This window comes from Aythya fuligula, chromosome 2, assembly GCF_009819795.1.
Source record: "Aythya fuligula isolate bAytFul2 chromosome 2, bAytFul2.pri, whole genome shotgun sequence".
NCBI lineage: Eukaryota > Metazoa > Chordata > Aves > Anseriformes > Anatidae > Aythya > Aythya fuligula.
In genome coordinates, this window is record NC_045560.1 from 36,775,575 (window position 1) to 36,791,933 (window position 16,359).

The following is a 16,359-nucleotide window of genomic DNA, read 5'->3' on the forward strand; positions in this document are numbered from 1 at the left end:
CCTTTTTCTAAGCCTGAAAATTGCCAACTCACATTTAAGTTGAAAGTTGCCACTTACTTTTAGTGGAGACAGAGAATCCATTTTATTTGCTCTCTCTATGGGAGTAGTAAAAGAATGCTGCAGAGCTCTTTAAGGCAAATATATGTTTTCACAAGTTAAGGCCATTTTTTGCCTTACATAATTTTGTTTTATGCTTGTATTTTGGTTGCATCTATCTGTGTAAGAATCCAAAATGATTTAAGCCCTCACAGTTCTCCCAGTGCTGGATATCTAGAGAGACTGGCCAGGCTGATGTATAAAACCACCTGGGAAATGTGGTCATTTTTCATCAAAGAAATTGTGAGCTTATGAAGGCTATATGAAAAGTGATAAAAGTGTTCTTCATTATCTATTAAAAAAGGGGAAAAAAAAAAAAAAAGTGCACATGTCCTCAGAATAAATTTGCTTATTCTGGGCTTGTGCAACAGGGAAGCAGTCACTTGTCTACCTGTGGATTTCCTGTTCTGTCCCCAGTGAAGGATTCTCTGCATCGGATCTGTCCGACTTTGTGTGCATGCATGAGAGCCCATTTATAGCAGGAGAGGAAAAGCTAATCCCAGCTGAATTTCAGTCACCTTTGCCTTCTGGGATATATAGGCTTTCCCTTGAAGTCTGTACAGAGTCTGCAGTGCAGAGCAGAACTACTGGCTGCTTTGATACTTTTAAGCTTCTGCTCCATCAATTGTGTAGGCTTTTGGTTTATTTCCAAGTTCAGTCCAACATTCTGGTTTTGATCTAGAGACCCTGATGTTATTTTGATCTTTTATCTTGCTGTAACTTTGTTTCCTCATGTTTGTTCCTAGCAGTGAAGTTGGTTAGGAGCTTAATGATTATTTCAGGCTAAAGGTTGCAGTGAGCAGAGAAGAGAGGTTTTCAATTGAGGTGCACCGTAGCTTGCATGTATTTTCCTGGATGCTCTGGCAGATCTGGTGCTTCACTTCACAAAATACTGCAATATCTTCCTTGCCTAAAACAAAGCACTGACATTTGTGGCCATTTTAGACACCTGGGTACTAAAAAGGAGTTGAAGAAAAGGGGTCTGTTTTATGAAGGGGGCAAGAAGATAGGATTTGATGGGCTTTGTGTGGATATTCAGAAAAGCAAATCTTTTAACTCATGAACAGCAGGAAAAACGGAAATCACAGTGTGCAGGGCATTCCAGTCAGTTGCTTGTTAAATGACAAAAATGGCACAGACAAATCTGGATTTTTGCATAAATGGAGTTGTGAGAGGGATTCAGAATGTACCTCTATTTCCTCAGGGAGGTATTTCCAGAATGCTTTAAACTGTTACTACATATTTTTTTATATTTGTGGGGGAACTTGTGCTTACAGGCAATTTTGAAGGTTGGTGCTAGTACTGCTAACTCATCTATTTGTATTTCTGAGGTAGATGGAAAGTGGTGGGGTTTACTCTGTGTACAGAATCAAAGCAAATGTATTTTTAAAAAGAAGCAGATTCCGAATCCAAATGAAAGTCACACTTTACCTTATGTGCTGTGAAGGTTTTATTTGGCTTACTGTGGCAATGAAAGTTCCTCTGCTTGTTCCTTGTCACCATTTTCAATGCATTGAGTGGCGTTTTTTCCCATCATGGAGAGGATTACATGTGGCAGCCTCATGTACACCTAACTCAGCTTCTGATACCCATTTTTTAATTAAGTTCCCAACTAAATATATACTTTGGAGGGTCACAAAGGTCTAATAAGGACGACAGGTCCAAGATAATAAGGTCAGGTCAAGCTACTCAGGATGAACATATCAACAACATCCTCTACCTGAGGTAAAACAGCTTTTTTTTCTTGAGTTCTTTTACTAGTGAAAATATGGCAGTATTCAGGAGTATGACTAGGCTGGTTTAAATAGTGACACTTTTAACAAAGACCTCTCTAATCTCTTATAATTTCTGTGTGATGCAGATGACTTTTACATGAAACCTTAACACTCCTTTCAAATTTCCAATGTTCATATGAAAAGTGAGCTAGGAAAGTTTAAAAAAAGAAATTGAATTCATATGCTGTCATTTCTGCATTGCTGTATATGCACACAGAAACACAGCACCTGTAGGAACTGGCAATTCCTCTGATTTTGCTCTCTCTTCTCTTCTGCGTTTGCTTTTTCCTTTTATTCCTGCCCCTTAGAGCTCCAAAATGTTTGCATCAAGGTATTATTCTTGGGCAGGAGTTTCAAGCGTTTGATACTGCTATTGTTAGTGCTGTGCTAGGAAAGAAATACCGAGCTAGAAAAGAAGCCCAGTAAGGACTTGATTGAACTCCCATAGGACTTCCATTGAAGATTCTCATTATCTTGTACAGACTTTAGTTCATTTTGCACGGTATTGGAGCCTTAGTGACTGCAGGGTACAAAGGCGGCTGCTTCAATTTAGTGCAAGGTGTATAGATGTTTGAATCAAAAAAGTGACATTTATGCATTTGTTATTGAGAAGTAAAAGGCCTTCATCAATTTAAAGTTTTTTATGAGTGAAATAATGAGATTTAATCAAAACAAGAACAAAGGTCCTTATTGATTCTATGATTCTAGCGAGATAAAGTGGTGAAAATTCAAATTCATTGGTTTTATCCTAAGTAATAAAATAGTCCTGAAACCACAATTTCTTTTCATGTGTGTGTCACTACGTATGAAGGAGTAATCCCATTTACGTGGGCAGATTTACTCAGGTATGCACTCAAATTATTTTAATAATTGGGAGACTTTATATATACATGTATCTTTTATTGAGTCCTGCTGCACTTACGCATGACAATGCTGGCTGAAGTTACAGCTGGGTAGATGACACTATTGTTAAGCTGAAGGGAGACTGGAGAGGAAAAATCATCTCCTTATAACAACACTCGAATAAATGCATATATCTGAATCCCTTAAAATCTGAAAATTAATACGTAGCAATAAATTACGTACTAATTGAATCGATTTCTGTACATGGTAAGGTACCAGTGCCCCAGCCCCTGTGTGAAAGCTGGGGAAGACGTGCCCCCTGCTGGCATCCTCCTCCTGCTGCACAGCTGCCGGCCTCCCCGCCGGCCTCTGCCAAGACACAGAGACGCAGGTTGTAGTCCTGCTCCTTGATTTACCTGTCAGCCCTCTCCAGGAGCTATGAATTTCTTGGAAATATCCTCACTTAGCATCTTTGCTGCATTCAGTAAGTTAGAGCTCGCCTCAACGGTGTATGCAGTTCATCAAGAAGGTTATTTGGCAATGACAGCAAACACAGCAATGTAAGTCTTCATCCAGAAAGCCACGGTGTGGTTGTCCATGGGTTGGTTGTATGCAGAAGCTGCAACTGTTTAGACCAAATAGGAAATTTAACAATCAAGGCAAACTGAAGACAGAGGCTATAGAAGAAATAAGGGATTATGAAGTTGGGGACCTTGTTTTTTTTTAGAATTTACCAAAAATGCTTGAGTAAATTGGTGCTTGAGAAATGAATCAAAGTGTCAGACCATCCCAAGTTTCTGTATAAAAACATTACATTCCTAGAACTTGGTTCCAAGCTCTTTAAAATAATTGGGAGTCCTTCCAGTGACTTTGGTATACTTTGGATCAGGCCCTCAAGTTCTTGAGACTTGCAGGAATTTAAGACTACGTCTAAATCCAAAAACCTAGTTTTTCCCAAGGATAGTTTGGATAATTTTTGTTTTGTTTTGTTTTTTATCTTTGGTTGGTTGCCATATATAGGCAAAAAATGTTTTTAGGAAGATAAAGGATGTGTAAAAAAAACAGTCTTATTTTATTACATAAATGGTAGAGTGGCAAAAAATACAGTAAACTATCCTTTATCCATTTGATCAATTTTATGGAATTATGTGTAGTTCCATAGTTTTTTTTCACCATTGATACATGCTATTCTCTGCAGAAATACATCAATACAAACACCTCTTCTTGTTTCATTTTTCTGCTTTTCTGTGTTGTCATGTTCCAGTCACAGTTTTGAATCTGCAGAATTTCAACACTTAGATGGGTGCAGTAGTACTCATAACGAAGCACAGTTTATGTTTCTTATTTAAAACCAAGTGTGTTTAAAATATTTTTTCTTTTCTTTCAAAATTTAGGTGGAAAACAGACCAAAGTATTATGGAAGAGAGTAAGTATCTTTCTCTTTTACGTATCTGTTAGCTGTATCTGAAAGTTGTAGTGCTAGAATTAAAAGCAAGCAAACACACGAATAAAAAACACCACCACAATGGAGTTCTGAAAAAAATATTTTCAAAATATCTCATTTTGCCTTTTACTTCAGCTGAAAGCTAAATACTGTGAATGCCTAATATTTTAGGGATGTTACTGTCCAGTACTTCTGATCACAGTGGACTGTGCCACTATTGCAGGCTGCGTGTTTGTGTTGCTTCTCTTAGGACAGTTTGGGAAGAAAAACAAACAAAAAGTGTTTTTTTCCTTTTATTTTGGTTGTCACTTTAATCTACCTGTGGTCCTGCATTGGGCTGGGGACGAGAGAAGCATTTTGTCACTGTCCCTGCCTTTTGAAGTATGTTCCTGTGCTTTCTCCACCCTAACACCCAGACCTGGTTATGGAAGTATGCATGTATGCTGCTGTGTGTCAAAATGCTATTCTCCCTGGTAAAGTCACAAGGTCCAAAATACCCTGAGAGTTGGTACATTTCTATTCTAAGACAGATAAAAGAATCACTAAAGTACAATTCCTTTGTGCTCAGCAGTTTTCTTGCCTATGAGTAGGTTAAAAGGGGCTGGATTCAGCATTGGCAAGGAGCTCTGAGCAGGTAGAGCTGAACAGAAAAGCCACTGCAGCAGGCACCCAGATCTCCTGGTTACACACCATTTGCAGAGCTGGCATTTGGCCTTTACTGCTGAGGCTTAACCCCTTATTGCTGGAGAAATTGCTTAGATCCTGTGTTCTATTTTTCTTCCATCCCAGACACATAATCTGTGTTTAATGATCCTTTCCTACTATCAAAAAGCTCAAGAGCCAGCAGCTTGCCCCTAATTACTGTAGTTTCATTTTTTAATGTTATCTTAAACAATTGGGAATTCAGATCTAGCCACCAAAGTACAACTGAGCCAAAGATAGTAAGTACCCAGCTAAGTAACCCATCACGCTGTCTCAGGCAGGATTTTAAAACTATTACCACAGTCTCTTACCGAGGCAGCTTCCAGCCTTTTGGCATGCTGTAGGTTTGTGGAGTGGTAGAGTTGGCAGGAATTGCAAGAAATCACCTTTGTGAGATCACATCAGTTATTGCCACTCAGAAAGAAGATTTCAGAACAGCTGACAAGTAATTGACTTGTATTCAGTAGTGCTTGGAAAGAGAGTCAGGAATTTATAGGGAAAGAAACAGAAAATAAAAATATATATATATTGCTGTATAAATCCATGGGGTGGCTGCATTTTAAGTAGTGCAGGTTGTTCTGGTTCCTCTCTCCCCATTCCTCCTCCCTCCTTTTTAGAGAACATACAGAAGAAATGAAAGGCAGAGCAAAGTGATGGGCAGCAGCACCTGCCATATGAGGAAAATAAACAGGCCTTCCTCAGTGGATGTCCAGGAGAGGGACATTCAAGGTGTCCCTCTCATGCTCATTGCACAGGATGCTGTGGATGCCAAAAGCATAGCAATATTGAAGGGTTTCCAAGTGAGGTTCTCCGATTCATGAAGGGTAAGGTCACAGCTGATCAGACACAACTTCTGGCTGAAGCAGTGATGGGCAGACAGGGATGAGAAGTGAAAGTATTTCACTGTTTCCCACACTCTTTCTGTAAGCATTTATTGTCTGCTGCTGTCAGAGTCAGGAGAATGAGTTCAGGCGATCTCATACAATGTACAGCTGGTTTATGCCCTTGCATAAATATACCAAAAACATCTACAAGAAAGCGTGGACTACCTAATATTTACTATACGTGGTTAAAGAAATTTCGCAAGTGCTTCAATATCCTGTCCCAGTGGTTTCTTATACTGAGCACCAGGAGAGCTCTCTTACTAATATCTTACCTAAAACCCGCTTTATTTCATAATGAGCTTCTGGCAACAAATAGCCTGTGCTCATTATTTTTAACTAGGCATATGAATTGCCATGAGTTTACTGGTAAAGACCTGCTTAAATTATTTCATCTAGGGGATGCTTGTTTTAATTTGGATGTGGCAGAATATGACTGTGTCCCTACCAGTACAGAAAATATGAATCAGTTTACATATATTTTAGTATAAAGTCACTATGGAAAGATCACCTAAACCTGGTATTTCCAACATTTATTAGTTGTGAAAAGACAACTTAAGAGAACAGAACAATTGCATTTACATCCAGAGTGTTTTTCTTCTCTTTCACTACCATGCCAGAGGCAGTATTAGAAACATGCCACTTCATATGTATTGTCAGGAAAGATAAAGTGCTTAAGGCCAGTATGTCTTAGTGCCATTTTTCAGAGACAGCATCAAAAATAGAAACTTTGAAAACCTCTGAGGAGACCCTCAGAGAATTATCAGCCAACAAAATGTGTGTAGAAGTTAAGACTTGAACTGCTGTAAAGCCTACATTTCTACTTAAGGAAAGATTATTGATTATTGTAAGTTTAATTGGGCATCCTAGGGCCTCTTTCTTTCTTAAAATAGCAATGGCAAAAGACTGTTTTGCTTTTTTCCAACACTGAATGAGGAACTGAAATAAAGAAAACAGAATTGTTCTCAACGATATTCTATATCTTCTTCTACTTCAATATGTACAGAATAGAATTTTGAGTAATTGTTGCCATTTCTCTGCTCAGTTTCAGCTACAAAATTAGGTAAGCAATGTTAATATAAGACCTAAAGCAAACCAGTAATAGGAATGACCTCTTATTTTAATTTTGTCATCTCCATTTTCAATAAAAATGATACCATTATTGCCCAATTTTCTATTCTGTCATAAAGCCTCTAGAAGGGAAACAAGGAAGAGACACATAGATTAGTAGAGGAGAAAAGTTGTGAAAAGATAGGGTATTTATGGAAAAAGATCTCTGGGGGACACCAAACTGTTCTTTGCTCTTCCTTCTTCACTTGCCCTGTCCTTGCATTGGCAGAAGGGATCGGTTTAAGGTTCAAATTATCACAAAGGTGTGAGACAGTGTTGTGTCCTGTTGCATGATTTCAGTTTTCCAATGGTTTCTTGGGTAGAAGGGGATGCATTTCTGGTTGAATTGTTTTGAAAGTCACGGCAATGTCTTTCCTTAGGTTTCATGGCATCATTTCTCGGGAGCAAGCAGATGAGATACTTGCTGGCGTAGAAGGAGCATACATTCTTAGAGAAAGCCAGCGGCAACCCGGCTGCTATACACTTGCTCTCAGGTAAATGCTGTTTTAATAGAGGTTTATAGTTCAATTGTAAATGTATTTAATGCAGGAGGTTTTGTGTCAGTCCCTTTTGAGTAATGTCTGTGTCCATGTCCACTGGACACTTCATGGTGTCAGGTTGGTTTTGCACCCTCTTGTCAGCAGTCTGACAATCACAGCACTGCTATTATTCAGTCTGTGCTTTAGCACTTGTCTAGGAAATTCCTTTTCAGAAACAGACTATTCTTTTTCAACATTTTTGTTACCAAGAGTTGAGTGTTGCAGTGAGATAAACATGGAGCTTCTCCTTGAAAATTGTATGAGCTGGAGGTGAGGACAGAAGGGGGAATGTCCTGGCAGGGGACACAGACAGGTTATTCTCCAAATTCTGTGATGTGTTTTACACAAACACCAGCAACAATAGGTGATATTTAAAGAATCAGACTCTAGAAAATCCTCAAGTCCAGCAGCTGACCAGCTGTCAAAGGCAGCATACCAGAATTGAATTTTCTTCTCCTAAGTGGAATTCAGGCTTGCTGGAGAAATACAGTGTGAACCATGGGATGCTTTTGCTCAAAGGTGGAGGATACTGCTACTCACCTCAAAAATTCAGGGAGATCCCAAGCTACAACCTCACTGCCTTTCACAGGTGACTTTCCTTGAAAATACAGCTGCTCTTGGTGTAGCTGTACCATTCAAAGCCTGCCTGCATGACAATCTTAAAGCTGCTGTGAGTTAGTAGGAAAAGGACCAGATACCCTATTATGTTTTAGAATCATAGAATCCTAGAATGGTTTGGTTTGGAAGGGGCCTTAAGGATCACCTAGTTCCAGCCCCCCTTCCGTGGACAGAGACACCTACCACTAGACCAGGTCGCCCAAAGCCCCATCTAGCCTGGCCTTGAACACTTCCAAGAATGGGGCATCCACAGCTTCTCTGGGCACCCTGTTCTGGTGCCTCACAGCCATCAGAGTAAAGAATTTCTTCCTAATATCTAATCTAAATTTTCCCTCTTCTTTTTAAAGCCATTCCCCTTCATCCTAATACTACACCTCTTGACAAAGAGTCCCTCCCCAGCTGTCCTGTAGACCCCCCTTAGGTACTGGAATGCCACTGGAAGGTTTCCCCAGAGCCTTTTCTTCTCCAGACTGAACAACCCCAAATCCTCCAGCCTATCTTTGTAGGAGAGGTGCTCCAGCCCCTTGATCTATCTTTGTGGCCCTCCTCTGGGCTCGCTCATCCATGTCCTTCTTATATCAGGGGCCCAAGAGCTGAACTGCAGCACTGTATGGGCTGCTGCAGGGAAAGTTAACATCCCAGCCAGACCCACTACAAGCATTCCAGGTGGAGTCTCATGAGAGCAGAGCAGAGGGGGAGAATCACCTCCATTGCCATGCTGGTCATGCTTCTTTTGATGCAAGCCAGGATATGGGTGGCTTTCTGGGCTGCAAGCACTCATTGATGGTTCGTACTGAGCTTCTCGTCAACCAACACCCCCAGGTTCTGCTGCTCAGGGCTCACCTCACCTCACCTCAGGGCTGCTTCCATCCATTCTGCTCCCAGCCATTGTTTGTGCTTGGGATTGCCCTGACCCAGGTGCAGGACTCTGCACTTGGCCTTGTTGAGCCTCGTAAGGTTCACAAAGACCCACCTCTGAAGCCTGTCCAGGTCCCTCTGGATGGTGTCCCTCCCCTCCAGCATGTCAACTTCTCCACACAGCTGTGTGTCATTGGCAAACTTGCTGAGGGTGCACTCAGTACTTGCTGGGGGTTTGACAAAACAAACTCCTTAGCAGTGTGTTACAATGCTTACAGCATTATTCTTTCTGTGGGACATGCACAACATAAAACTCTTCCATTTTCACCCTCCTGACGGTAAGCCAGAGTAGCAAAGATGCTCTAGGGAGTTATCCCAAGTGATATGGTGCTGACATCTTCCTCAGAGTTCATATCGATGTGCAGATGGTAGAGCTGGAAAAGCTGGTGAGTCATGCCAATTACAAAGTGTTGTAAATTAAAAGCAACTTTCGTCAGCTGAAAGAGAACAAATGTAATTTTTTAGGGTTTTTCAAAGACATTTCAAAATAAAGAATAAAAAGATCTACAAAAGGATGGGGATTATGGCAAATTCCCTGCTGTTTTGACACAGCAGCATGATTTCTAAGTCCATTGGGAAAATTATTTGTAGACTCAAAAACTGAATTTGATTATAAATTGGAAATTCATATGAAAAATGTGGGTAAAAAGTAAGAGACTTAAACAGTTTGATTTGAATGCACAACAAAGTATGCAGAAATATGCACATTTGATGCAATATAAGGACCATTCAACCTAATGTCATACCTTTAAATCCTTTAGTCAGGAGTAGGATTCCACCTTGGTGTTGTAGCAGAATGTGCTACTATATCACTTTGCTTTGTAATCCATTTTTTTTTAAAACATAGCTTGCACCTACCATAAATAGGGCTACCATAAATAGGGCTAGCATTACCCCACAGAACATGAGGCATCTAATTGTGCCCGTGATTTAGGAGCTCAGTCTCCCTGCCTTCCTGTCAGAGGGTGGTTCAGACCCCAGGGGTTTTAAGTTGTTTGAAGAGAGGTGTCCACCTCTCTTCAATGAGTGATGACCCATGGCAATTAAGATTTTCCAGTTTCTGCACCTCAGAAACATTTCAGGATGGAACAGCCCTTAACACAATTATGCATCCCGGTGTAAGGTCACATGTCAGTGACAAGACGCCTTTCCATTTGCTGTGGTAGTCCCTTTAGGATTTAGATTAAACCATTTATGTGTGCGTCACATGGCTTGTTGCAGACAAATTGGCCTCAGGTCTGTAGCCCACTCCATGTGATGTAATTAAATTCAAGTGTGAATTTCGGTTGGGATACCACAATGACGCAGTTGCATCATGTGCATATTCCATATGCAATGTAGATACATACACTCATCATCAAAATTACCTCCTGTGTGTTTTGCCAGAGTGAATTCTTTCTCACACTTTTCCCTTTCTTCTCTCCCTCCTTTTTTTCTTTTTTTTTTATTTCTGGTACACGCAGATTTGGCAATCAGACCTTAAACTACAGGTTGTTCTATGATGGGAAGCATTTCGTTGGGGAGAAAAGATTTGAATCAATCCATGATCTGGTAACAGATGGCTTGATAACATTGTATATAGAAACAAAGGCTTCAGAGTATATTTCCAAAATGACGACCAACCCCATCTATGAACACATTGGATACGCCACTTTGCTTAGAGAGAAAGTGTCCCGGAGGTTGAGCAGAACAAAAAACGAATCAAGAAAAGCAAGTGTAACAAGTGAAGAAAATACCCCAGTTGAAAAGGTATGTATTCAGTTTAACATTTTGGCAGTCAGTCATTCTATCAAATGTAAAAGAAAGTCTTTTATCTAAAGACAATTTAATATATATTTTTATATACGTCATCAAGTATTACTATCCCACTGAAATGTTTATATCCTGTTAATGTGATCTTGGCTCCCAACTAATATTTGACTGGAGCCTATGATGAAAGCTTTCTAACAAGTAACAAATGCAAATGTTTTCATTGTGTATATAAATGTATATGCATATATATATACTGGCTAACTGCAACTGAAATTGTTCACAAGTTACATTTCTTCATCCATGTATACTCGAGCGTATTCCACAGTAGGTCTCTGATTATGAACCTGGTTCCCATCGACCGTTCACCATAGCTCAAGTTTGTTATCTTTCCATTCACAGTGCAAAGCTCCTCTCTTCTGCCAAGGCCTTGGTTTGTGGGTCTGAAATTGGGGTGTCATGTGTCTTCCTCCTCCTCTCACATTCCTCATTTGAAATGGGCTTTCTTTGATATCCTTCTCTCATGCGCTCATATTCCATAGCATTGTATGGACTAGGATTTACTTATATAATGATATATTGGGAATCTCATGCAGTTAACATCCAGCTGAAGATGTAAAATTAGAAGTTCTTTTACATATGAGAAATAGTCTTGTATCCACAAGACATGGATATTTTTCATTGCCTATGTGGCAGGGCAGTAAGAACTCTCAAACAAAACTTTTTTGGAGGCAGATGTTCATGGTGAATTAACTAGTTGACATTTGTGAATGTATTCCTCCTGTATAACTGATGATTTTGGTGTTCTGTGTGCTGGCTAGCTAGCTGGGAACTAGAGATGGATTGTATTTGGGAATCAAGGGAGGAATTCACTGTCATATATTAATATTGAGGAAAAAAAAAGTTTTTTGTTTTTTGTTTTTAATATGTATCTGTGTGTGTATCCTCGTCACTCTAGGACATTTCTAGCATAGTTATTATCTGTTGGGTTCATGTATCGGCACTGACTGATGATATACTGGGTTGGATTTCGCAGTGGTAGCAATTGCTCCAGTAACTGACCTGGCATGTAAACCTATTCATCCTCTGTAAGAAATTAATTCCATTAATAATGACATTTTTAAAGAAAGGTATACTGCCTCAGGGAAATCTCATCCCATCTCTCCTTTGGAGAATGGACAGTATGTTTTAGATTTGATGGCATTGCAATTTGCTAGGGGACTGGATGCTACACAGAGAAAGGTTTCCAATTTGTTTGGTTGACTCCTGCATTTGGACACTGGTTGTTTGTTAATGCTGTAACAGGCACAAGAAATTGAATTTTGACTGTTAAATGACTGTAGCATAATAAAAAAATTTTGATCATTGACAGTCATGCTATGTTCTCCAGGAAATTTTTGAACAAAGAAAAACAAAAGCAAAGGTATTCAAAATTTCAATATTTTCTTAGTTTTATTTACAGTTTTTGCAGTTGAGGACTAATGGTCTTTTACGTACTGCATTGCTCTCAAAGACTTCAGAGGGAAGTTTTAGTAGCTTGTATTTCATAACTGATTATGTGGTGTGTTTTGTTTTTTGTTTTTTGTTTTTTGTTTTTTTTCTGGGAGTAGGATGTTGTTTTTCTGGCTAGGCAGTTTGGGGTAAGTACTGAAAAAACACTTCTAAAACAACAATGTGCTAGCTGTTATGAAAGAGCCCCTTCCCTCTCTCTTTCACCACCTCCTTTTTGCTGACAGAGGGTTTTATGCAGCTACACAGTAGGTGACTCTAGAAAATTGTTCCAGATTAGAAGTAACTGAGTTTTAAGGTGAATTTTCAGCCAGATTTGATACCCAGTCTTCCTCATGTGAGTGGAAATGCAGCACAAAGGACAGGGTGAGACTTTCATCTGATAACAACTCAAAAATAATAATAATGATAATAATAACGGTTTACAGTGACTAGAAAGCTCCATCCCTATTTCTGGGTACCTGTGCTCAAAAATACCACTTTTGGACCTGATGTAGCTTCCACTGTTGATTATAGTGGAAATACAGCTCTGGATCTCATTAGTGGTTGGATTAGGTCTTTTCATCTGTACTTCAGCTGAATGAAATTAAAATGTTTAAAGTATTAGTTACCTCGGAGGTGATTTGTGGGGCAAATGGCAGTGCCTCAGGTCCTTATCCTACAAGCACTTATCTAGATTTTTGAACAGTCAAGCAGTGGCAGCCTGCAAGCCTGCATTCATGTAAAAATAGCTGGCTTCAGCTAAGCCATTGCATTGCTGGCAACTGTCTCTGCCTTCCTCCCACTGAGGGAAAGCAGCAGAAGGAGAAATAGCAGCTGTTTCTAACACACTTTCCTTGCCAAGAGGAGTAGGAGCCATCACAGCTACAAGAGGAGCAGGGCTAAGTAGGCAAGGTGGTGTGCTCACACGCCACATCAGCTAGGGCCTCAGCACTGATAAGTTAAGAATCCCAAGGCTCTTCTTCACTGTTACCTGTAGTTTTCCATCATCTCATGCAAATCAATGTGAGAAAATGCTACTTTAGGTGAATTATTAGCAGCTGAAAGAAAGTTACAGAAGTCTTTACAGTTCCTACCATGTTTGCTTTGGCTTTATATGTTCCTAGGAGAAGCTCAGGAGAGGTTTGGAGAGCAGGCAGAGATGCAGAGACTGTCATTCCCCTTTCTTCCTCACAGTAACCTCAGATTGAATACATCATTGAAATACTGAGTGTTTGTCAGTAATAGTTCAAAGAGACAAAGGAAGCTAAAGGGAATCTAATTCTCGTTCTCATACAAATCTTAATGTCTTCTAACATACAGAAATAAAACCGAGAAAGTGGTAGTTCAGAGGTATTAGTATCAGATTTTTGCTTGTGGTTGTCATGTGTTGTACATTTCAAACAAAGGGTGTGCTTTGCCCCTAGATCAAAGCCTTTGCCTGCAACTACTCCAATAAAACTCATACTACTAGAATTAAATGTATATTCATGATGTGTATTCAATGAATATTCGGTCTGACATATTTCTGCAGAGTAACTTATTTGTTGCATGTGTGAAAACATAATTGAATTCTTTGTAAGCTGTACTTTCTCTGGCTACTTGAACAGGTAAAAGGTAATCTTTCAGTAATTGAACTGGTTTATTTGAAAGTGCTGCCTGGAGTATTTTGAATATTTCATAAATGATGGGGGGTAAGCCTTACACGCAGGACAGAAACTTGCATTATTTCTCAAAAGGAACAAGAGAATTTAGCACTCTGAGGTTAAGCATCAGTGCTTCTGTTACAGATTAGGCTTTTTACAAGTGAAATTTTGTTTTATACTGAAACCAATTCCAGAGTGTGAAACTGCAGCTGAAGGCATTCATCTCCTTAGCAGATTTGTTACACCGTGCTGGGAATCAGTCCCTTCCGTCGTGTCCCATGTTGACAGCAGAAATTACTAAATGTCTCAGTCATTGCGGAGCTGCGGCTCCCCTTTGGGTAGGTCGGGGGAAGGTTGTCACCAAGGCACGGGCTGGCAGGGGAAGCACGCATTTGAATGAAATGTCTTGGTGCTGCCTGGGGTATCTGTCTGTTCCCATAATTACAATTTCTTGGAGGTTGTAATTAGTGGAGTCATGCCCATTCCAAAAGGGAGGTGTGATATGAGGGCTGGATTAAGCTGTTGTTGTTCCTGCTTTTTTACCCAACATCTTTTGTAATAGGCTAAATAAAATGTTTGCTTTAAGATACCTAATGCTGATGTCTCATCCAAAAGTTATTTCTGTCTAATTTTGAAGAGGTACTAAATTCATAGATACAGACTCCACATTTTAGTCTGAATTGTTTAAAAGATCTTTAATCTAAAAGGAGCCACAAAGACTTTGGGGAATAAAGTGTTGCAGGAGAAGAGCATGCTGCAAATATTTCCTTAGCAGTGCAGGCGATTGTCCTTTTAACACGGTCCAACTTTAAAAGGGATTTTGGATAGGGAAACAGATTTTTGTGTAATGTACATTTGAGCACTGTTTGTTGTCTGGTTAGGGCTGTGACTTTGGCTTGGGCGGGCTGTGATCCCCTGCTTCGTGCTCCATTTGTGGAACGCCATACTTGGGGAAAACCAACGCATAGTGGAAGGTTTAGGGCAGATAAGGACCTGGTGCTATGGAGGTAGAAGTATGACTCGCTGCGAGCAATTAATCCTTGTGTAGGAGAGAAAAAATTGCCATAGTCACTCAGCAAAATACGTCATTTCTGAAGCGTTTATCACTACCATATATCATGTTATCATGAAACTGCTGCCATTACTGCGTCAGCCGTCTTTATATCTCTGGCAAGGAGAAAAAAAAATTATTTCTCTCTAATCCTACAGCAGCAAGTGAAATTTGGGAAAATATATTCAAAGAATTGAAATGATGAAAGTAAATGCAGCTGGAGTTTAGGGACCGTTCTAGGCAGGTAAAAGCAGTTGTTGAAAATAAACCATCCTGGCTTTCTCTCTCTCTTTTTTTTCTTTTTTTTTTTTCTCCAGTCTGCTGTTACAGAATAGCATTTCATCAGTTTGGGTTGTCTTGTAGCTTCTCAAATATTTATGGTAGCATGGGGAGAAAGATGAGAATGGAACACCGGAGTACAAGAAAAACTTTGACAGCAGTTGAGCTGCAAGTATTTGCAAAAGGGTTGGTCTTAACCTGTCTGAGAGAGGACAAAATACTGGTAAACGCAGTAAAAAATAAGAAAGGTTTTGTCAGTGCCAGGTCTCCACTCACTTGCATCCTGGCAGAGCTCCCGTCGAATTCTCTCCAAGGAGGATCTGGCTCAGTCAGTTCAAGCATACCAGTTGCACATGAAATATGAGCATGCTTGGAGCTGGGTCTGGAGTGCCTGTTCTGCTTTCTGGTTGTGAACGCATGCCAGGAGCAGCAAGAGGCCTGCAACAATGACAGCCTAGGAAGAATCATGTAGCATTTTGAGCTCAACCAAGAAAGAGGTGCATGCAGAGAGTTGGCTTAGCAGCAGGACAGTGCAGACCACTGCGTATTGCTGCTTGGCACGGTGACCTCCCAGTCAGTTGTGCTAGAGCTCCTTACTTTACGTGCATTTATGTGCAAATGACAAAGCCCATTGTTAATACCATGGCTACAACTAAGGAACTGGAAAGATAAGCATATTACAAAGTCTGGAAGGTTGTAGATTTCCTCGGCAGAAAATCCCACACAAATAATAGATAAGAAAGCTATTGCTATTAAGGCAAAGGTGACAGAAAAGGAAGAATAACTTTGCTAGAAGTAGAAGTTGGTATTACTGTCCTCATTAGTCATGCTGCTCACACACAGTTTCCCACAGAATGAATTGCAGGACTTCCAGGAAAGACTGTTTTCTAACATCCTTTAATTGTAGATGTAATCTGGTTATGAAACTAAATTTTGTTAGGGGCACTACAATTTTCCTTACATCAAAACGGCGCAGGAGATAGCCAATTTTAAGAGAATCTGGTTTGGTTCAGTTTTTATAAGTATTTGCACTTTTACATTTTTATTCACACCACGTCCCTTTTTGAAGGCCTTTCAGCCTCATCCTACTCCTCCATCTTTTGTCTCTTCCCCGAATTTTCTCCAGGTGCTGCTGTTAGCCAGTGATAAAGAAATCTTTTAAGTCTTTCATTTATTCATTATTCTTTCCATTCTGCAGCTCCTCTAAACCTCTAATGATC

General features: G+C 39.9%; 1 protein-coding gene across 1 annotated transcript in view; it reads left to right on the forward strand.

The window, feature by feature from the left end:
- Positions 1-16,359, forward strand: part of CHN2 (chimerin 2) — a 113,920-nt gene that overhangs the window by 85,062 nt on the left and 12,499 nt on the right. The window contains exons 4-6 of the mRNA XM_032180749.1: positions 4,109-4,140; positions 7,232-7,345; positions 10,390-10,675. Coding sequence (XP_032036640.1) covers positions 4,109-4,140; positions 7,232-7,345; positions 10,390-10,675 — 432 coding nt within the window. The remainder of the gene's footprint in view (positions 1-4,108; positions 4,141-7,231; positions 7,346-10,389; positions 10,676-16,359) is intronic.